Raw genomic sequence first — 23,189 nt, 5'->3', positions numbered from 1 at the left:
AGTAATAGAGAACCTTTCATATCTTTTGACTTCTGCAAAGTTGTAAAAACTTTTATCTGTCTGGTTGGCCAAGATGTGGAAACTGCATTCCACTTTAGCCAAATAGAACTTCCTGCCCTACCGTGGAACCCAGAGTGGGGTACATGCCGTTCCCATGTGGTCAGTTATCTAGGCATTGAACACATCTAGACCAGTGTTGGCCTCAAATACCTTCAGTCAATAATCTGGGACATATTTTTTCATATTCTGTCTAACACATATTCTATCACTTTTACCTTTCCCCTTCGCTCTTCCCATATTCCTCTCTGAACTGTTCAGCTCTTCTTCAGGTGGAAATTTGCCACAGGCTTCCTTCTCCACTTCCCAGACTATTAAATGATGATGGTCAGCCATGGCATCTACCGTATTTCCTCTTTAGGGATTGTGTAATCAGAGCTACATCAAACTCCTGTGTCATCAATGTTATAATTTAAATCCCCCAAAATATTTTAGTGGTAGCTGCATGCGGAATATCCCTAATCTCAGGAATAGTTGATGCAGTTGTATTTTGGGAGAGAAAGATGTGGGAATTGCAATCTAGAAAGAGAAAAGGGAAATAAAGAAAAATCAGGGAAGGGACTTCAGAGGAATCAGCAGGATGGACTGTGAAAAGCAGTACACCAGGTAACAAGTGATATGACATGGTGGGTAGTGTCCCATACCACAGGGATAAGGCATTAAACTGAGTGTATGGAAAATTAGGTTTGGCTCACATGACCACACTGCTAGTAGTCGCAATGAGTGCTGTACTCATGCCATCTGCTTTTTTCTTGCTTGCGGCACAGTGAGCACTCATGACAACTCAACCCATATCAGCTGTGTAGCTGCGTAGCTGTTTTGCAGAGGCCTAGAGATGTAGTTTCAAGTTGTGGTCATAGTGAAGCAAGCACATGAGAACTTATGCTACGTCTGCTGAAATCCATATTTTCCACCATCAGTCTGCAGCCCAGTGGGGGAAAACCATAGAAATTGAGAGAACTCAGGTAAAAGAGCTTACGGGGCTTGGCACTATCAATGAAAAACAAGGAGGTGCATTTTTAACTACTGGGAGTGATAGCCTTTGAAACTTTACCAGCCTTTCCCTATCAAGAAATTCTCATGTAGAAGCCGTCCAAGGCCTCGACTTGAACAAAGTTCTTCCTATGTCTTGCAACTACAAGTGCATTGTTGGATCTTATTTAATTTTTGACTTTCCACACTGAGATTGCCAATAAGGTGTCAGTTATCTGCTGTCTGTTGCGAAATGTGGACATTTGTCCAGGCTCCTGGAGGGAGAAGATTATCTCATTTCAGCAAGGTAATTGAAAAGTGATCAGATAGTAGAGAATCTTCAGATTGCCACAACTAATGTAAAAATTGATTTCAACAGAGCACTGGGAGCTGAAAACTCACTGTATTTTCAGTCTACTACTCCATTCCCACAAAACAAAACCCAGCATCTACTTCTTGAAATAGGTCATTATTAAAACCTATTTGCTGATATACCCTGTGATATATTCATGTGAGTATTTGTCTTTCCTATTACACCAGTTGGTATTTGAGTTAACCCCTCTAGCTATTGTTGAACCACAACTCCCATAATCTCTGATTATTGGCTATGCTAGTTGGGGCTGATGGAAACAACACCACTCGTTTGTTCAGCATGGAAGTTAGAGTGATATCTGATTAAGTTGTAACCTGACTTAAACATAACATAAGAACGTAAAAGTGTGCTGGATCAGGGCAGTGGCAAATCTAGTCCAGCATCCTGTTATCTGTGTTCAACCAGATGCCCGTGGGAAGTCCTGCAAGCAGGACCTGGGCATAACAGCACCCTCCCCTCCTGTGGTTTCTAGCAACTGGCATTCAGTAGCATTGCTGCCTCTGACAAATGGGGGTTGAACATTACCATTAGGGATAGTAGCCATTGAAAGCTTTATCCTCCAAGAATTTGACTAATCCTCTTTTAAAACTGTTAAGTTGTGGGTGAACATATCAGACGACACAGCGATTATTCAAACAGCTCTTGTTTATTCACAGGCCAGAACTGAACTGAACTGAAGGGTTCAGCCAGCCTGCTTATATAGAGCTCCACCACAATGCAACAGTAGCAACTTTCTGTAACTAGCCAATCACTGAATGTCACTTTCAATCCCTTATTTGCATATGTGAACCTGAGTGAAAACGATCTACAGTATCCCCCTGCTGGCCCAACGGTGAGAACTTCGGTACATAACAAAAACCATACAAGTTTGTGGTCATCACTGCTGCTTTGGGGAGCAAATTATATAGTTTGTGCACTGTATGAAGAAGTATTTGCTTTTGTCCTGTATCTTCCAGCATTCAGCTTCACTTGCTGAATACAGTAGGAGTTACTTCGAAATAGGCCTGTGTAGGATTGTGCTGTAAGTCATACTCAGGCATAATGGACCTGCTCTGATACCACCCGTAATAACACTGTTCTTGCAAGAGCACTCATGGATTCATTGAACATGTGACTGTGATAGGGATGTGCTAGTTAGCCATTCCCCTGACATTTGTGGAACCTTTTAAGTGGCTTAGTCATGCTGGCCACATGACCCGGAAGCTGTATGTCAGCTCCCTTGGCCAATAAAGCGAGATGAGCGCCACAACCCCAGAGTCGGTCATGACTGGACCTAATGGTCAGGGGTCCCTTTACCTTTACCTTTAATGCAGGGATCCTGATCACATGTGAGTGTTCTTCCCAGGAGTTCAGTTGAACAAGCAGATGTCGGGTCCGTGGCCAAAAAGGTGCACAAGTTTCAGGGCTGTATCTGTGGCTAGTGCATTTCCTTCTTCTTGCTCTGGTGTTCAGTGAAGCTATGAGTGTCGCTGTCTGAAGAGGGATCTAGACAAAAGCACATCTGCATTTCCCTCTGCTGCAGCCACATGTATGCGATCAGATTTAGATTTAGCATTCAGCACACTTTGTGGAATAAAGGAGTTGCTTGCATGTTTAAAAATTCACAAACTGAAGAATTGGCTCTTATTTCCTTCAGTAAGGTGCCCTGCATATTTCTAATACTGTTCTAAATCGGATAACATTTTAAGATGCCCATGTGAATGGGAAAGAGATGTGCTTATGCTTCTGGTGTGATTAATTTAACTAATGTTCTTCGGCTCTGCCTGCTGTGTAAGTTTGTTTCCCTGGTGTATCAATTAGTGCCATTTCTCTGCAGATCTCGTTCAGATGTGTACAGCTCTTCCTGAAAATTGTTATTTGTAAAATAAGTAGAAATGTGGATGTACATTTAGGTTGTTTTTCTTCAAAAAAACACATTCTGTACTGTATAGAAGGAGCTGTTCATCTATTATGAGAAAAAAATATTAAAGAATCTCACTTTGGATGTAAGCTGTATAGGCATCTGAAGCAGCTCTGGGTAGAGTTTTCCCATAATGACATCAAAACCATCTATCAAAGCCTCTGGAGACAATGCTACCTTTTCACTTCAGAACATTTTTTTTTTCCTGTGGCACATCAAGGCAGATGAACAGGAATAAGGAAAGAATTCTGACATTTCAGTTCTCTTTGGCCATATTTAATGCCCTTGCTAGCTTCCCCTTATTTCTGTTGGAGAGAGGATATTTGTATTGCAAGAAGAGAACCTGAGGTTGCCCAAAAGCTAAGGTGATATTAATCATAAACTAACTGGCCAGTGCAAAATGTCTTGGGAAGAGTTTTAGGATTGCTTGGTGGAAAGATGTGCTTTCTGAATCAATATGTCTTTTTTATACTTTTGGATTTGTGGTTTGCTCCTTCCAGAAGCCTGGGGTGGGAAACAAGTATAAACACATATTTTTTAAGAACCGAGCAAATAAACTAAAACCTAAGCATTTTCCCAGTAGAAGCTTAAATCTGACTTCCAAATGCCGGTGCAGATAAGGTCATATAATAGAGGTGTGCAAAAGCTTTGTATGAATCCCAAATAATGAGCTGAAGTGGAGGGAGGCTGCCCCAGAGGGATTTTGGTCTTCAACACAGCAGGGCAAGATCTTACCAAGGCAGGCATGAATGGAAGCAGAGATCCATGAAGTGCTTTGTGTGCCTCAGCAATGCAGAGGGGTTTTTGTTTTGTTTTTAAGCTGCAGATGAGTATCTTTGAAAAGTAAAATTGTGTCTATAAGCTTAACCAATAATGCCAGGATGTGAAAGGAGGAGGAAGAGGAAGCAGCTATGTAAACTGAAAACTAGAACTTTAGCTTAAGGAAAATGGCAGGACTGGGAAGTGGGGTCCTTTGTGGCAGTCAACAGGACTGGCCTACCCGTGAGGCAAGGTGAAGTGAACGGCAGCAGGGTCCACAGGGACAATGGATTCTGATGTAGAACTTTATTCCCTCTACTTGTTCCGGATGTAGATCTTCATCCTTGCCCTGGGACGGGGTGCATTTTGTGGTTCGCCTCAGGGGCCAAAATATCTCAGCAGGAGGTGTTCAGTTGCAGTACACTTATTGATTAGTAATATATTTTTCAGTTCCAAGATATATAGGGCATCTGTAACTATTAATATCCTCATGTTGCACAGAATAAAATTGCTCCCTTCAATTTTAATGGCACTTAAGCCAAGTCTAACTTTTCACATGGATTTCAGCCGATTTAGTTTGGATACAGCCATAGGGGATGATAACAACTGAGGCTTTTCAAGCTTTTTTACATGCATAGTACAGGTATGTCTAGGAGTGAGTTGTTTGAAGCAATACAAAGGAATGTACAACACTGGCTATCAAAAATTAAGGTAAGGGGTAAGGGGACCCCTGACCATTAGGTCCAGTCATGACCGACTCTGGGGTTGCGGCACTCATCTCACTTTATTGGTCGAGGGAGCTGGCATACAGCTTCCGGGTCATGTGGCCAGCATGACTAAGCCGCTTCTGGTGAACCAGAGCAGCACACGGAAACGTCATTTACCTTCCCGCCAGAGCGGTACCTATTTATCTACTTGCACTTTGACGTGCTTTCAAACTGCTAGGTTGGCAGGAGCAGGGACCGAGCAACGGGAGCTCACCCCGTCACAGGGATTCGAACCACCGACCTTCAGATCGGCAAGCCCTAGGCTCTGTGATTTCACCCACAGCACCACCCGTGTCCCTTATCAAAAATTAAAAGCTGCTTATTATTAGAAAGCAAACTCTATTATGAGTGAGTAAATGTTTAAAGAATTTTTACACAGCTCTTCAGCCAAGAAAGGCCCCAGGAGTGCCTTGCAGATCAATAAGAACAGGACAGTGTTTCCCCTCAAGCTTACAATTTTAAAAAGATAACGCCAAAAAGGAAAGGGGGTTGGGAGGGAGAAGGAAATAAGCAAACTCGGGTTGCAGTTCTTTGTTTTAAGTGGTTGGCTGGAGGAAACAGTCTGAGAAGAGGAGGAACCAAAAGTCACTAGTGCCAGTGAAATGGCTTAGTATCTCCCCACCCCCAACCCCAGTTCATGGAGAGAGGGCCTTGGCTTCTTCGCAGAACTGGTGGTGTCTGTAATACTTTCTTCTTCCCTTTCTTGTATACTGAATTGCCATATTATTGGATGAATCTGAGTAAAACTCTTGCTTTTCTTTTGTTCCCTTTACAGTGTTGTGAAGCTGCCGAGTTAGTAATCCTGGAGCGGTGCTGTGTTGTGGAATTCAGGAATAAAGCAGATGTTTCAGTAGTGCTCAGTAAGTATGATGCATAATCATTTCTCTCTCTTCTTTTGGGGTATTTCCAGTCAGTTAATATTTTTCTTTAAATATGTTACACAATATGTATGTATGTATGTATGTACGTATGTAATATAATTTATGTCCTGCTTGGTTGTAGAAAAACCCCTCAAAGTGCCCTACTTCTCAGCAAAAGGAACAGCTAAAAAAGGAAACTGATTTTCTAGATCCATTTGAATCAGGATTTTAGCCTGGTTTGGGCACAGAAACTGCTTCAATCACCATGTATGATGACCTCTGATGGGAGAGAGACATGGGAAATGTGTCCTTGTTAATTTTCCTTGGCTTTTTAGCAGCTTTCAATACCATTGACCATGGTATCCTCCTGGAGGGGCTGTCTGAGTTGGGGCAGGGTGGTTGCACCACTTTGTGGTGGTTCTGGTCCTACTTGAACCGCATGGAGCCTTCAGTGTTGGGTTCCTCAGGACACGATTTTAGCCCCTACTGTTAAGTTGTGGGTGAACACATCAGACGACACAGCGATTCTTCAAACTGCTCTTGTTTATTCACAGGCCAGAACTGAACTGAACTGAAGGGTTCAGCCAGCCTGCTTATATAGAGCTCCACCACAACGCAACAGTAGCAACTTTCTGTAACTATCCAATCACTGAACGTCACTTTCGATCCCTTATTTGCATATGTGGACCTGAACTATCTACAGTATCCCCCTGCTGACCCAGGGTGAGAACTTCAGTACATAACACCTACACTGTTTAACATCTACATGCAACCGCTGAGTGGGGTTATCCAGAGTTTGGGAATACATTGTCAGCAGTATGTTGAAGACACACAGCTCTACTTCTTCTTTACATCTTCATGTGCTGAACTGTTGTTTTGCCTCTGTAATAATGGACTTGGTGAGAGCCAACAAACTGAAGCTCACTCCACCTAAGACCGAGGCACTGTTAGTGGGAGGTACCCTAGACTGGATGAATGGGAGGTTGCCTGCACTTAATGGGGTTACACTCACTCTGAAATAGTGGGTACATAGCTTGGGGGTAACTCCTGTATCCTTTGCTGCCAGTTGGCCTTAGTGGTGCGGAGTGCCTTCCATCAACTTGGACTGGTGCCCCAGCTGTGCCCCTATCTGGACAAAGATAGCCCATCTTCTGTTGTCTATGCTCTGGTCACCTCTAGGTTTGATTACTTCAATACGTTATACATAGGGCCACCCTAAAAGACGGTTTGGAAACTTCAGCAGGTGCAGAATTCAGCAGCCAGGTTGTTCACCGGGTTAAGATGGTTTGAGCATATTCCACCAATCCTAGCCCAACTGCAGTGGCTGCCAATTATTTTCCAGGCCCAATTTAAAGTGCTAGTTCTGACCTATGAAGCCTTAAATGGCTCAGGACCACAATACCTTAAGGACCATCTCTGCCCATATAAACCAACCCAGACTCTGTGACCATCTAACTCCTTGTGTTCCTCCTCCATGAGAGGGTGGCAATACAAAATTGAGCCTTTTCTGCAGTGGCTCCCTCTTTGTGGAATGGTTTCCCCAGCGAGTTTCGTTTGGCACTTTCATTATACATTTTTAGGGGCCAGATGAAAATGTTCCTCTTCAGCTAGGCCTTGGGCTGATTAACAGTATGTTCTTTTAAATGTGTTTGTGGGAGGGGGGTTATTGGTTTGCTTTGTTCTTGTTCTTGTTTTTATTAGGTACTTTGTGGTTTTCTTCCATATTTTATGCTGTGGACTGCCCTGAGATGTTCGGATGAAGTGTAGTATACAAATTTAATGAATTATAATAATAAAAAAATGGGATTGCAGTGATTCACTCAGTGAATACTCTGATTCACTGTTCCAGCAGTATGGGACATGTCCAATCTAGTTTATTAAATATAATTGTAGAAGCAAAAATAATGCGTAACAGGGTACAGAGATGAACATGTTTAATGAAGAAGCTACTCTAAACATATTATAAGCAGATCAACCTGTCATCAGAGGACTTTTGTATATAAAGGCAGTTCTGTCTCCAACCAAGAAGAGACTGCAGATTCTCTTGAAATATAAGAGGCTTAAAAACAGCACTTCATTTGCTTTATAGTAGTGTGGTACATTAAACTTAAATGTAAATCATTACCATTTTGCTCTCATTTTATTAATATAAAGATAAATAACTTTTAAAAATATTGGGAATCCAAGTGGACGGTGTTTTCATCTTTCCTGAACACACAAATATGCCTGTGTGTTGAATTTCTTGAATACAGTGATCCATACTCAAAACACTCATCTCCCTCTGTTCCATTGCCCTTGTAATAAATAAGAGATGTAGAGCAGGATCTCTGAGGATCTTAGTGGGGTGCCTAGTGAAAGCAAACATTCTCTGACATAATTTTTAGAAATATGTGGTGTGATTATATTACTTTCCTATCCCAAAGATACTTTGTGTATATATAATGGCGATGACGATTTTAATCTGAAATATCAATACAAAAGTTGCAATGACAAAAGTGGAATATGAATGCTATTATTTAAAAAAACAGGATAACAAAAGATAAGAAAAATAATTAAATCTTTATCGGTGACTGAAAGTTTGACTTTCAAGTGATCGCTAGCGCTGCGTAATCAGTAAGCAAGAGATGATTTCATCACTACTAATTTTAACATGAATTCAGGATTTAGTTAGCTTTGTGAATCAAGAGCTTCTGATGTCTGTAGTTCACTTATCTTGCAGATACAATTTATATATCAAAGTTCAGTTCTCCTTTTGTTAGAATGTATGGTTGTGATAGTGCTTTATTTTTCAGAGGTTCGTTATTAATATTCTCAAGCATTTTCCACTACTGTGCTAATTCAGAATTACTATTTTACTAAAGTTCCCAAAACAGTTTTAGCTATTCAGAAAGCCAACATTTGTTATTTAAAAAACAATTTTAAAAATTCTGAGAAAAGTACGGTGACCCCTGTAAAATATGATTGGAAACTAATACATGGCAAGGAAAAGGCTTAGTTACCATGACTATATGTACCAGATTATGCTTGTTGACTCAGCTGACCATGGCAGCCTTTTGATGCGACAGTAAACTGTGGTTTGCTAATATGTTCAAATCCTCCCTGGCCAATTAAGTGACATTTGTTTGTGGCCAACAAACAACAATCAGAAATCATGGCTTGAAGCTGGCTTATGAATCTCAACTTGCATTAAACATGGCTTGCTCTTAATATCCAAACCTGCTAACCTGGGTTAATCCTAGATGGTTTTGGTGCTCTATCTCAGATCTGTAGACACCCACACAGCTGAGCAAGTCTTGCTTGCACTCTTCTGGACCTCCCACCGCCCCTCATTTTTCCTGGCAAGAGGCTCCCTATTCCACTCACCTGCTCACAGAGAAGTCCTCCCTCTGCAGCCTGTCCACTTAGCTCTGTAAGCCTTGCAAGGAAAAAAAAACCATCTAAGGGGATCACAAGCCATTATACCAATTTTTTAAAGTGACATCATTTCACACAAAAAAACCTTGAAAGCAAGCATACAATAGTGACCTCTGTTCCTCCACATGGGTCATGGAAGAGTAATGCAGTGGTACCTCGGGTTACATATGCTTCAGGTTACATACGCTTCAGGTTACAGACTCCGCTAACCCAGAAATAGTACCTCGGTTTAAGAACTTTGCTTCAGGATGAGAACAGAAATCGTGCTCTGGCGGCGTGGCAGCAGCAGGAGGCCCCATTAGCTAAAGTGGTGCTTCAGGTTAAGAATAGTTTCAGGTTAAGAACGGACCTCTGGAACGAATTAAGTACTTAACCTGAGGTACCACTGTACTTGTGACTTCTCAGCTGATCCTAGAGTGGTCCCCAGAGAACTGTCTTCATGGAGCCAGATAGTTAAAATATGATTGCTCCTTCAGGGTAGTGATGGCAGAACCCAGGTGTAAATATTGCAAACTGCCCATGGCAAGCAATGGTTTTAGAGAGGGCAAAAAAAATAATCACATATACTTCATGTTTCCTTAGAAGGAGCACAAAGTTTTTGGGAAGGTCAAAGCACACAGAGGTCAGTTTCTGTAAACATCTGCATTAACAACATCTTGGTTATAGTATCAGGACTCCACTCTTGTAGACTTCCCCTGTTGCTGCTTTGGATACCCAAGGCTCTCAGTAGCTGGTATATATGAGACAAAGAGACAAATATTGGATCAGGGAAGAGAGAGGCATTTTTGTTGACCTATGAATCAGATGCAAAAGGTACTCCAAAATGTACCACAATGAGGTGGTAATTAAGTGGCTATTTAAAAGAAAAGAAAATGTCAAAGGGAGCTCAATCATTCAGCTCACCAGCTGAAGCCATTCTTTTTATAAAAGTCATCCTTTTTATTTAATTCTTTTAAAAAAGGAAGCAGTCAGTGCTCTCAATACCCCATGCTGTTCTAGGATAAACTAGGTACCATCCTTCTTGATAGTTTTCACCGCCAAGCGTACTATGGGCATGACCACTGGTGTTTCAGAAAAGAAGCAGCAACAGCAGCCGAGGCAGAAAGCTCCAGCAGTTAAGCAGACCATTTCTGGAATATTTGGGCAATTGGCTTCCCTATCAAGGGCTTAGACAGCTACTGGAGCTAAGTCAGCCTTCTCAGGAGTTGCCTTGTCTCCTCATCGGCCAGTGAAGCGAGATGAGCACCGCAACCCCAGAGTCGTCCGTGACTGGACTTAATGGTCAGGGGTCCCTTTACCTTTACTGTCTCCTTTAGGATAAATTTGTGCTAGTTGTGACTGGGATCGTCCCACTCCACTCATCGTCGTGACCTTTTATGGCCCAGTCGGGAACATGACAACACAAATGGGCCGAAATCACATTTTTTTTATTATTATAAATATTTCTAGCCTACTTTTTATCGCCAACTGAACCCAGAGTGGGAACAATGGAAACAAAGCACAGTATGAACACAAATAATAGAAGTGCAAAAATATGCACAAAAATAGGATAATAGCAACTTTCCACTGGCTTTGTGTGGGCATGTCTATTATAGTAATTGATTTAATGTCCCAAGCACAGTTTTTGCAGGGACATCACAGCAGAAGCCCTGTGGAGCATGTAGAGGTTGGGTAGCTTGTGTCCTCCTTTTGGGGAGATAATTGAACTCTGCATTGTTTAAGTGCATTTGCCTTGTTTAGGAAACAGCCTGATGAATAGATGCTGATGTAGGAAAAGTTGACTCTTAAGTAAGAATATAGGCATGACAGCATGACACTAGTAATCCACTCATATTGGTTATACAGGAGGCGGATCCTCACATTCTTGATCTTTGGAGCAATCATGTGACTTAGTATTTGCTTGCTATTTGTAATTATTTCTCTCAATGTTCCCTCCCCACATTAATTTACATATTTTCTACTTCTAGAATAATCATAAAAGAAAATGCATTTTTAAACAAGCGCTTTCTCATAATTTATGATGAATGTGCCTCGGGTTTTGCTTTCTTTTCCCTGCATGGTCAGTGTGCCTTGACTCTAACATGAAGGAAGTGATTCTATGTGTGATTGAACGGATGCTCTCCTTATACAGGCCTACTAATTATTATGTTTTTAATTAGCCAACTATCTTCTTTAAACTTGACAGTCCATGAAGCCCCATATTGCGGGTGATGTTTTGTAACAAATGACAGTTGAACATCTGAACTCATTTGTGTACAGTGCCTTCTCCATTGGCTTGTTGTTGGCAGTGAAAACAGTCCTGGCAAACACTCTTATTAGCTATGTGGTGTAAGCAGAAATAAACTCCCTTTATATCCTGCTGTGTGCCTATTGTGGACTTTTATGAAATAAAACAACACTCGAACCATAAAGTCTTATATTCTGATTTCAGTTTTACCAAACTAGATTTGGAACCCAAATATTTTCTTCATGTGGGCAATGGGATGATTCATTTAGCATGCACCCAACATGGAAGAATACAGTAAAGTCAATTTGCTTCCATATGTTGCAGCTTAATGTAAAAGGGGGGGGGGAATCAATGTTCTCTTGCTGTAGACATTAGTTCCAGTTATTAGAATAATGCAAGTGGAGTTAGAGCTCATCAGAAGCAGTATGTACATGCAAGTGAGTAAGTACAGTTGTACCTGGACTTCTCTGCGACCCTTCCCCTCTGCAGGGAGGTGGGACCAATTCGGATGGTCCGCCCCCGCCACTTAATGGATCCAAATGGTTTCCAGAGAGTGGTAGGGGATGCTTTATCCCATGTTGATGGCCTTTCAGCTGATTCCCTGGTGGCCCGCTGGAATGCGGAGTTAACCAGGGCTATCGACTGTCTGGCTCCGAAGCGCCCTCTCCGATTGCATGGAGCCCGGACAGCCCCGTGGTTTTCTTCGGAGCTAAGGGCGATGAAACAATCGCTGAGACGGCTAGAGCGTCGGTGGCAGAAAACTCACTCGGAATCTGACCGGACACAGGTTAGAGCTCAACGTCGAGCCTACCAAGTGACGATAGCGACGGCGAAGAAGACTTTCTTCACCGCCTCTATTGCATCTGCAGAAAATAGTAGCAGGAGACTCTTTCAGGTGGTCCGCAATTTAACGGAACCACCTTTAACACCGGGGCCTTGTAAAGACCCCAAGATCTCCTGCAACGATTTTGCAAAGTTTTTTTGCAGATAAAATCACTCATATTCGGAAGGAGCTAGACACCACCGTGGGAGCAGGGCTGGGGCGGGAGAGTGCTGGAGCTCTGTCTGGTCAAGTTGCATGGAATCAATTTCAATCCGTTACCCCCGAGGATGTGGACAGGCTGCTTGGACGCGTGAAACCAACCACCTGTCTCCTTGATCCTTGCCCATCCTGGCTAATAAAAGCAAGCCGGGAAGGGCTGGGCGATGGGCTCTGCAGGGTGGTGAATGCTTCCCTCTGTGAGGGAACATTCCCAGATCCGCTGAAAGAGGTGGTCATTAAACCGCTTCTTAAAAAACCATCTTTAGACCCGGCCAGTATGGCCAACTATCACCCAGTCTCAAATCTTCCATTCTTGGGCAAGGTGATTGAGCGTGTGGTTGCTGAACAACTCCAGGCACGCCTGGAGGATGTGGACCATTTGGATCCCTTCCAATCGGGGTTCAGGCCTCATCATGGGACTGAAACTGCCTTGGTCGCACTGGCTGATGATCTCCGGCGAGCTAGGGACAAAGGTGAGAGTTGTTTCCTAGTTCTGCTGGATCTCTCAGCGGCCTTTGATACAATCGACCATAACATCCTTCTGGACCGTCTAGAGGGGTTGGGAGCTGGGGGCACTGTTATACAGTGGTTTCGCTCCTTCCTCCTGGGCCGTGTTCAGAAAGTGGTGGTGGGGGACGAGTGTTCAGACCCTTGGGCCCTCACTTGTGGGGTGCCTCAGGGTTCCGTCCTCTCCCCCATGCTTTTTAACATCTATATGAAGCCGCTGGGAGATATCATCAGGGGGTTTGGACTGGGTGTCCATCAATATGCAGATGATACCCAGCTCTACCTCTCTTTCAAATCAGAACCAGTGAAGGCGGTGAAGGTCCTGTGTGAGTGCCTGGAGGCGGTTGGAGGATGGATGGCGGCTAATGGATTGAAGTTGAATCCTGACAAGACAGAAGTACTGTTTTGGGGGGACAGGGGGCGGGCTGGTGTGGAGGACTCCCTGGTCCTGAATGGGGTTAGTGTGCCCCTGAAGGACCAGGTGCGCAGTCTGGGAGTCATTTTGGACTCACAGCTGTCCATGGAGGCGCAGGTCAGTTCTGTATCCATGGCAGCTGTCTACCAGCTCCACCTGGTATGCAGGCTGAGACCCTACCTGCCCGCGGACTGTCTCGCCAGAGTGGTGCATGCTCTAGTTATCTCCCGCTTGGACTACTGCAATGCGCTCTACGTGGGGCTACCTTTGAAGGTGACTCGGAAACTACAGCTAATCCAGAATGCGGCAGCTAGACTGGTGACTGGGGGCGGCCGCCGAGACCACATAACACCGGTCTTGAAAGACCTACATTGGCTCCCAGTATGTTTCCGAGCACAATTCAAAGTGCTGGTGTTGACCTTTAAAGCCCTAAATGGCCTCGGCCCAGTATACCTGAAGTAGCGTCTCCACCCCCATCGTTCTGCCCGGACGCTGAGGTCCAGCGCCGAGGACCTTCTGGCGGTTCCCTCATTGCGAGAAGCAAAGCTACAGGGAACCAGGCAGAGGGCCTTTTCGGTAGTGGCGCCCGCCCTGTGGAATGCCCTCCCATCAGATGTCAAAACGATAAACAACTACCTGACATTCAGAAGACATCTTAAGGCAGCCCTGTTCAGGGAAGTTTTTAATGTATGATATTTTAGTGTATGTTTTTTGGTTTCTATGGAAGCCGCCCAGAGTGGCTGGGGAAACCCAGCCAGATGGGCGGGGTACAAATAATAAATTATTATTATTACCTTGGTTCTTGAACAGAATGCGTTCCGGGAGTCCGTCCGACTCCTGGAACAGTTCGAAAACCAAGGCGCAGCTTCCAATTGGCTGCAGGAATGTCCTTCAGCCAATTGGAAGCTATGGAAGCAACACCAGACATTCAGCTTACGAAAATTGTTCGAAAACCGGAACACTCACTTCTGGTTTTTTATCGTTCAGGAGCCAAAATGTACAAGTTCCAAGGCGTTTGGCATTTGTACAGCAAACATTTACTTGAAGGAAGCTTCCATTCTTTAGAGTTGTTGAAGAACATTGAACCTAATAATGATCAGCTGCTTATCCCCACGGGTTGCTATTTGCATTTTTTAAAAAAGTGCACATTAAATGCAAAGGGATATTTAACATCATGGCTGCTCTGGCCCTTAAAAGAAGCTTGTCAGTAGTGGGTAATGTATGTGCAGTATATATTTCATGCAGAATAAGCAAGTTCACTCTGTTAATACCTGCATGAAAATTTCACAGCATAACTTCTTTTTAAAAGAGGTTTCAATTCAGCTAAATTTTGGCAGGCTTCCAGAGGCTCCCTTGTGCAAATGGAAGCCTATTCTCCATGTGGACCCCCCCACCCCCTGCAATTTCTGTCATTCCCCTTTCTGTTGCAGCCCACTGCTCCTGCATCCCCCTGCTTACAAAGCAATCAGTAGAACAACAATATTATAAAATTGCAGTCTGTTATAATAAACAACAAACAACATTTAGCAACATTAAAATAACAGCAGTAAATGAAAGCATGAGTAAATGTAGGGTCATAAACTCAACCCCAAGTGGTGGTATCATTTTTATTATTCTGCTCAGTAACATCATTCTTTGAGCTGCTTACGGACATAAAATGATGAAATACGGTTAAAATAGCAATATCATATAATGGCAATATCAAGCTTTATTGGACATTTGAAGGATACAAATGCAAAGACAAAAATGTTTTAAAGAATATTGTCAGTCACTGGGAATGTAGGCAGTTATATGGTTGGAAATGAAAGCATGTATTGAAACACCATTACCCAGATGCCAGGAGTCAGTAGCAGGTTTTGCCTTCTTTTAACCGTCTGTTTATTTCACCCTATGGAACTCAAGGGAAGCCATGTGACATCAAGATGACATGCTTTGAAGTCCCAACAATTGTTGGGACTTCAAAGCGTCAAGAGTGTACTTTAAGGCATTGGCAGCTGCATCTCAACTGCATGTATGATGCTGGGTGTGCAGCAGCTGTGTGGTTTGGGAAAATGAGCTGGTAGGACCTTATGCTGGGCCTAATTAAGCTTGTGGACTAGATGTTCTCAATCCCTGGCTTAAAGGAATGGAGCACAGCAAGGTGGATGGTTGGGTTTTCGTTCCCTATCCACCCCATAATACTCCTTTTCATGTAAAGCAGGGATAGGGATCTTAGGGCCCTCCATATTTTGTTGGACTTTGGCTCCCATCATCCCTGACCATTGGTCATGCATGCTGAGGCTGATGAGAGCTGGATTCCAACATCATCTGAAGGGTCATAGGTTCCACATCCCTGATAGGCTTCATTCATTCATTCACACTTTATTTGTGAATTGGAAAGATTCATGGATCAAAACCACACATGCCTCATCACATCTAGTAAGTACAGTGGAATGTTGGAAGAATGGGATACGATATTGGGAACTGACTTTTATTTAGCTAGCTTTCAGTGTTCAGTTTCAAAACCCAACAGCTACCAGTTTTATTCCTTCAGATATATAGCTAAATCAGTTGGTGTCTTCTGTTAAAGTAGCATTGATTTGCTCCCCTCCCCTTAGTCCGTGCCTGATCATTTGTACCGCACTAAATGTCATGCTGAATTTGCAACTAAATGAAACTGTCTCCATGGCAGAATCTTAAATGCCTAGAGACTGTTTCCTTTGTGAATTCCAATCAAATGAATGATCCTAGTTGCTACTTGAATTTCCTTGTGAACCCAAGAGACAACTAGACTTCTGTCAGGCTCCGCAGCAGCTACGTATGGGTAGCTATGAGGCCAGAAGCCTTTCCATATAACCTGTTGGTTGATTGTTCTAAATTGTTGCCAGGTATTGATGAACAGTAATCTGACAAGAGTGAATGGGCAGCTGAGTGTAAAGGGCAGTTCTAATAAAAAGAATAATGAACACTTTTTGCTTTAATGAATCCCACCAGTCCATTTGACAGAATTCTGCCTGTTGACCCTGCTAAATCAAATTCATACTTAAGCTGGTTTCCCTGAAAGCTACCGGCTAAGCTGCCAGATATCCATCAGATAGGGATTCTAAATTTCAGCTTAATGATACTGCCACCTAGTTTTGGGACACATTAATTGCTTTAAGATCCAGCTGTGCAGCGAGGACTTTGTGTTGTGCTGAAGAGCAGCAGCTTGGTTTCATTTGCTTCTGTGACACAAGAGGAGAAGCTGTATGATATTCTGTGTCACTGCAAGCATCAGTCTTGTCCTCATCTTCAAAAACACATCTGTTAATGTCTGTCTTAATGAAAGTGTGTCAATGTTTTCTGAGTGCAGAGTTTCAGAGTGGAGAACCAGATCTTTACCTTGAAGCTGCATCAAGGTCTGACTGTGAATCTTGGGCTGTGGCTCTCGGAGAGGCAAGTTCTGAAGGTCTGCGCAATAAAATCGAGCAGCTCCAGAGACTGATCATGGAAATCAAGGAAGAAAGAGCAGCAGATGAAGTACATCAGTTCATTCCATCAGCACAGGCAGACAATCTTGCAGATTCCAAGTTTACAAGTAAGCATGTTGTTTATTGGACCTTATTCCTGTTAATACCTTTTTTTTTGGTGGAAATCCTCTCTTCTGTGAATGGCCAGTTTTAGGCAGATTAGAAATCTTTGTTGCCAAGTGTTATTCTACTCCAGTGCTCATAATCACTAACCATTTGGCGGTGTTGCCTCGGGCTGATGGGATGCGAGTGAAACATTATCTGGATGAGCGCAGGTTACCCCTCTCTTTGTTGTAGACAGACATGTTAATATAATACTGATAATGTATTTTGCTTCTGGCTTGCATAACTTGCTTCCTATGGAAGGCAGATATATAGCTGTCAGTTAATCTATTCTTTGTAGTGTTGTTGTTTTTTAAGATGCTGCGTACAAATGTTGTTTTGCATGTATTTCTACAAGACATTTAATGTTCAAAGTATGATACTGTACTTACCCTTATAACAAGTAATTAGAGACAAATCATTAGTTTAACACTTTCATTATAGAAATGGGAACCAGGACTGAGAGATAGGAAACCTTAAACAAGCCTAACTCCAAGCAATAGTACTCTGCCTGTCAGAATTTTGATCATGCTTCTGAATCATAAGGCAGCATCATATAAATTTTTCAAAGAAGAAAGGAGCTGAATGAATTGGCATCACTGGCAGGGCTTGTATTTAAGCAGGGCTTAAATACATTGTATTTAAGACAGCAGCCCTCCATACCACATAAGAAGCCTCTTTTGCAATTATAGGGAGTTTCAAAAACCTTGTGGTGGTGAGTTAGGTTCTGTTATTCCAAGGGAAATTGTGGGGAACCCCAATAAACATGCTATGGATTGTGATCCATTGTAGTGTTGCTATGCATGGAGGAAAAAACCTAAACATGTTGCAGAGTTTCCAAAAAATAGACCAGAGACAATTGTACTTCATCCAGCAGAGCTTTAGTGCTACTGAAGGCAAATGACCATAACGGTCACAAATCCAGTAACATTCAGGATTGGCACAGTCCATAAGAAATCCATTTGCAGCAGACTTACCTTTAAACTAACAAGAACTTATAATAAGACTAAACCTTAACACTATAGCATACAGAACAGAAACACCACACCAGAACAAAGAGATAGAAAGAGAAAGTTAGTGAAACCCAGGCTCCTCCTGGCCTGACTATTATAGTCAGCATGACCTTGATAGAAAAGATAACAGAACCAGTATAAACCAGCTGTACTCAGCTTCCCAGAAGGAATAACCCAAACATCAGAAACCCTTTTTTTCACACAGACAAGCTTCAAGAACCCTCTTGAACTAAGTAGAACAGGAAAGATCTCTGTACATAAGAGCAATACTTTCTGTACTAAGAAATGCAAACTGTTAATTCCAAGTACATAAGTTTAGGCAATGAGTAAGTCTGATTAAATTAAATGGGGTTTACTTCTTGTAGACATTGATATCATTGCACTGATAGTCTTATTGAAATATTATTATGTTTACTGAGTTTCCACTGAGTTTAGTCACGTGACCCTTCTAAATACATGTCTAGCCATTCTGGTGAAGTAATAATTTGTTGAAAAAAGCAGCAGGGAACTTTGCATTCTGATAAATTTTGATGTAAATGACATAGCCAATTGCACAGGATAACAATTACTTCGTCAGGATAGCTTTCCCACTATGATTGTGATTCATTAGAACACAAAAAATGTTGTTTATTGATCGACTGCAGTGGGCTCTTAAAAAAGTAGATGTGATGAAACATTGCGTCTTGATTTGAGCTCACTGTAGGTACCGTTGGTACAGTGCTAAGTATACTTCGTCATATAAAATTCCAGTGTATGAATTATTACCGTATATATTTTAACTAGATACTCTTTTACCAACAGATCTTCAGAGGACTGTCAGTGAACCAAAACTTGAATTCAGTCTTGGTAAGACACAACTTTAAATGTTGCATAAAACTAAAGTTGATAGGTTGCATCCAGCCAAGTCATACTCAGAGTAGATCCACAGAAACAATGGGCATGACTGCCTTAACATCCATTGTGTCTACTCTGAGTAGAACTTAGTTGGATACAATTATATAATATATAAAGAGCACGACTTTCCACTTTAGAAAGCCCTGAAAAGAAGAGAAGCATATAACAGCCATTTTATCAAGTGGCCTTGTAAATGAATCTCTAAAACCTTGAACGGAAGCAGTTTGGGTTGTTTAATCTACTGATGATCTGGCTGAGACCTTTTTATTATTAAACACTGCAAACTTGGGGCTGGAACACTTACGCATTCTAACCTTTATAATATATGCAGGTCTATAAAAGATAGGATTTTTAATGTTGAACTAATTAATATGTTCATGTAAAAATTATTTATAGGAAGGGTTTTAATTTCAAGGTACAGCAGCTTCTTGAGTGTTACCTTTTGAAACAGAATGTCTCTTTGGGAAAGTGTATCTTATTAATTGGTACATGCCATTCTTTTTGTTAAAGTACATGTAGCATAGCTAAAATGTTCAATCAGTCATGCATACTAATTAACTGAACATGTCTTCATAGCATTAGATAAGCACTTTTTACAGGAAAAAGGTGCAGCTTCCCTTGCTTTGTTGAATTGAATTCCAGTGCTTTCAGAAACATTGAGTCATTTCTTCAAAACCTACAAACTGTGCAAGCTTTGTCATTAGTTTCTTTCGGTATTAGGTTATACAATTATAACAGATACTTCAATATGATGCGATGTGAATTTAATGGCAGGAATTAAGACCAGAATTAAGATGAATAATAATGTTAGCTTTGTTTAGATCAGTGTTTCCCAACCGGTGTTCCGCGGCACACGAGTGTGCCGTGAGACGTTGCCTCGTGTGCCGCGAGATGCCTGGAGGGAGGCGGGCGAGTCGGGCGGCGAGAGGCGGGGCGGCGGCGGCGAGGAGAGGCCGCGCCTCCTGCTGCTGCCTGGCGCTCCTCCTCGCAGCCGGCAGCGCTGCCTGGGCGCCTCCGCGCGACTCTGCCTCGCTGGGTTTGGTCTCCCAGCAGAGACGGGTCACACGCGCCCCTCCCTCCCTCAGCCTGCGCGGAGGGAGAGCCAGAGAGAGGCATCGCTCCTGCGCTCCGAGGCGGATTGAGCGCAGCTGAGAGGAGCTGCCGAGGGAAAAAACTTTCACTTTTGTGCGTCCCTCCCGGCGTGACGCTGCGCGCTGACGTCACGGGGCGGGGCTTTAATGGTGGTGTGCCGTGAGATTTTTTTTCAGTAAACAGGTGTGCCGTTGCCCAAAAACGTTTGGGAAACACTGGTTTAGATAGAAGGAACGTGTGGATTACTTGTGCCCAGATTTATTCTGCAACCTACTAACTGCTTAGTGATTGGCTGGCTATTACATTTTCATAACTTTGCCAGCAATCCAAACCACAAAAAGTGTATTTTTCAGAATTAAGTCCAATTGAATGCAGTGGGCCTCACTCCTAGGTTAGTATGGTTGGGCTTGCAGCTTTACTTCCATAATTATTTTAGTAGCTGGGTAGTCATTGTCTTTTACTGTAAAGGCCAGAAGTCATCTTACTTCATCATGATGTATACTGCATTTCAGGTAATACAATTTCTTAGCCTTATCCTAAGCCTTAGCCTTATCTTTGATAGATTGCTTTCTTTCCCACTTTTTAATCCAGAAGTGGGGATGCAGCATGCATAAAATAATAAAATATATCATTAAAATTGCATTAAGCCTATATTCTTGGGTAGTGTATTTTCCCTTCCAAAAGCCCAATTATTGTAATAGTTCCTCAAAGGTCACCTAGCCCAAGCCCAGCTGGTACAGAAATCCACTCTTACAGTATCCCTGATAGATGGCTATCCAACTTCTTCTTAAAAGCCTCAAATGATGGAGAGTACACAGTCATCTGAGGGAATGATTTTTTCTTGTAATTTGAACCCATCGGTTCCAGATCTATCCTTTTGTCTGGACCAACAGAAGGAAAGGATTGTTTCTATCCTATGCTTTTCATACCAGCATTTATTTTTAGATTTTGCTTTTCTGCAGAATGATTCTAACCTGAGCTCATTAGAGAAGCCCAGCCCATTAGAGAAGCTCAGATTTTAAAGAGGCAAGGATATATGGATACTGACCTATGATGTTTTTCTTCTAAAGCCAGTAGGCGAAAGAAGATTTTTCAGTCATAAGTTTTACTTGTTTGTTTTGGACTAAAAAGCATATTTTGAGGGAAGTATTTTGAGTAACCACTGTTCAGTGAAAAGTTAGTGGATATCTGAGCTTGAAAAGCTATTTAACAGCTGGAAGGGTCCTGCTGGGATTTAACCATTTTTAAGAGACACAGTTTTATCACTGATGTTCCGGAGTGATGCAGCAGATAATGGGATTGGATTTTGACAAACATTTCAGACTAAAGGAGATGAAGTGAAGATATAATAACAAAGAGAAAGGGACTCAGTGTTTTGAGTGTGGGGGCTTGGAGAGGTTTATGGTTTCAATTATTTATTATGCATTAAATTGTTTAAGCACAGGGTTTTTGTTGTTTTTTTAAAGCATTCTGATTTGTTATATGCGGTGTATTACTTATTTCACATATTTTTCAAAAGCTGGCCTAAATTTGTTTTTGGCTAAGCTTTACAACATTTACATTCAGTTGGACAAATGTATCACTCCACTAACATTGCACTATTAATGCAAATTTTGTTTATTTTGATGGTTTGTGTTCTAATGGGGTTCTGTTCCTCAGATTACATGCATTATTTTGCAAAGATCCCCTTGGCTTCATCAGGGAGTTCTACTGGTGAAAATATTTTCACGATTGCTGGGGGCGGGGTTGTTGGTGTTACTTCTTAAAATAATTTTTAAGTACCTAAGTACCTAAAATTAAGTACCGTATTTTTCGCCCCATAGGACGCACCGGCCCATAGGACGCATCAAGTTTTTTGGGGGGGAAATAAAGGAAAAATTTTTTATTTCCCCCTCCCCAGGCGCTTGTGGGGCTGGCAGCGGGGAGAAGCGCTCTTCTCCCCGCAGCCCGCCTTCAGATCAGGTCCGGGGACAGCGGGGAGACGCGCTGCGCCTCCCAGCTGTCCCCGGAGCTTGCGGCGCAGGCAGCGGGGAGAAGCGCTCTTCTCCCCGCCGCCCGACTTGAGATCAGGTCCGGGGACAGCGGGAAGACGCGCTACGCCTCCCAGCTGTCCCCGGAGCTTGTGGGGCAGGCAGTGGGGAAAAGCGCTCTTCTCCCTGCCGCCCACCTTGAGATCAGGTCTGGGGACAGCGGGAAGACGCGCTGCGCCTCCCCACTGTCCCCGGAGCTTGCGGAGCTGGCGGCGGGGTCTCCCCGCCGTCAGCCTCCAAATCACTTCGGGAGACAGCGGGATGGCGGCGTTCCGCCTCCCTCTGTCCCCCGACCTTGTGGGGCTGGCGCTGGGGCTCTCCTGAAGCCTGGAGAGCGAGAGGGGTCGGTGCGCACCGACCCCTCTCTCCCTCCAGGCTTCAGCGAAAGCCTGCATTCGCCCCATAGGATGCACACACATTTCCCCTTCATTTTTGGAGGGGGAAAAGTGCATCCTATAGGGCGAAAAATACGGTACCTAAAATTTATAGTCACTGCCTGCAGCCTTACACTCTAAAAGGTGTAGGGATGTAGGTGGCGCTGTGGTCTAAGCCACTAAGCCTCTTGGGCTTGCTGAACAGAAGGTTGGCAGTTCGAATCCGTGCGATGGGGTGAGCTCACATTGCTGTGTCCCAGCTTCTGCCAACCTAACAGTTCAAAAGCATAACAGTGCAAGTAGATAAATAGGTACTGCTGTGGCGCGAAGGTAAATAGCGTTTCCGTGCGCTCTGGCACTCATCATGATGTCCCATTGCACCACATGATTCGGAAATCTGTCTGTGGACAAACACTGGCTCTCTTGGCCTGAATTGAGATGAGCGCCGCACCCTATTGTCGCCTTTGACTGGACCTAACTGTCCAAGGGTCCTTTAAATTTTAAACTCTAAAAGGTGTGGCTCATATGGGAAAAAGGAAGGGAAGGGAAGAGGAAATGAGCAAACTCAGGTTACAAAGCAGTTTCGGAGGGAAGGAGTCAAATGGCAGCTGATCTCTCAATGAAGCCAATGGTGAGGGCTTTGGTAGGTTGGCCATCAGTTACATCATTTTGGCATGTTCCTTTCATTTTAGAAAACTAAACAATATAACTCACAGGTTGATTGTCTAAGCCAAATTCTGAAGGTTTTTCCCCTGAGACCATAGAGTCTGTATTCAAGAGTCTTAGCTACATTTATTAACAACTGAGGTATGTTTAAGGGATTTTATGGGTTTTATGAGTAAAACTCTCACAAAAGTCTCTCCATGTGCTCCTTCGCTATCATAGTGCATTACCCTTGGCCTG

General features: G+C 43.0%; 1 protein-coding gene across 9 annotated transcripts in view; it reads left to right on the top strand.

The window, feature by feature from the left end:
• Positions 1-23,189, top strand: part of INPP4B (inositol polyphosphate-4-phosphatase type II B) — a gene marked incomplete at its 5' end in the record, with an annotated part of 265,188 nt that overhangs the window by 107,979 nt on the left and 134,020 nt on the right. For all 9 annotated transcript variants that reach the window (XM_083519885.1, XM_083519879.1, XM_083519878.1 and 6 more), the window contains 3 exons: positions 5,604-5,688; positions 16,625-16,849; positions 18,698-18,742. In XM_083519885.1, coding sequence (XP_083376011.1) covers positions 5,604-5,688; positions 16,625-16,849; positions 18,698-18,742 — 355 coding nt within the window. The remainder of the gene's footprint in view (positions 1-5,603; positions 5,689-16,624; positions 16,850-18,697; positions 18,743-23,189) is intronic.

Source organism: Podarcis liolepis (assembly GCF_965112155.1).
Source record: "Podarcis liolepis genome assembly, chromosome: 9".
In the NCBI taxonomy this organism is placed as follows: domain Eukaryota; kingdom Metazoa; phylum Chordata; class Lepidosauria; order Squamata; family Lacertidae; genus Podarcis; species Podarcis liolepis.
This window is presented reverse-complemented; position numbering and strand designations above follow the sequence as displayed.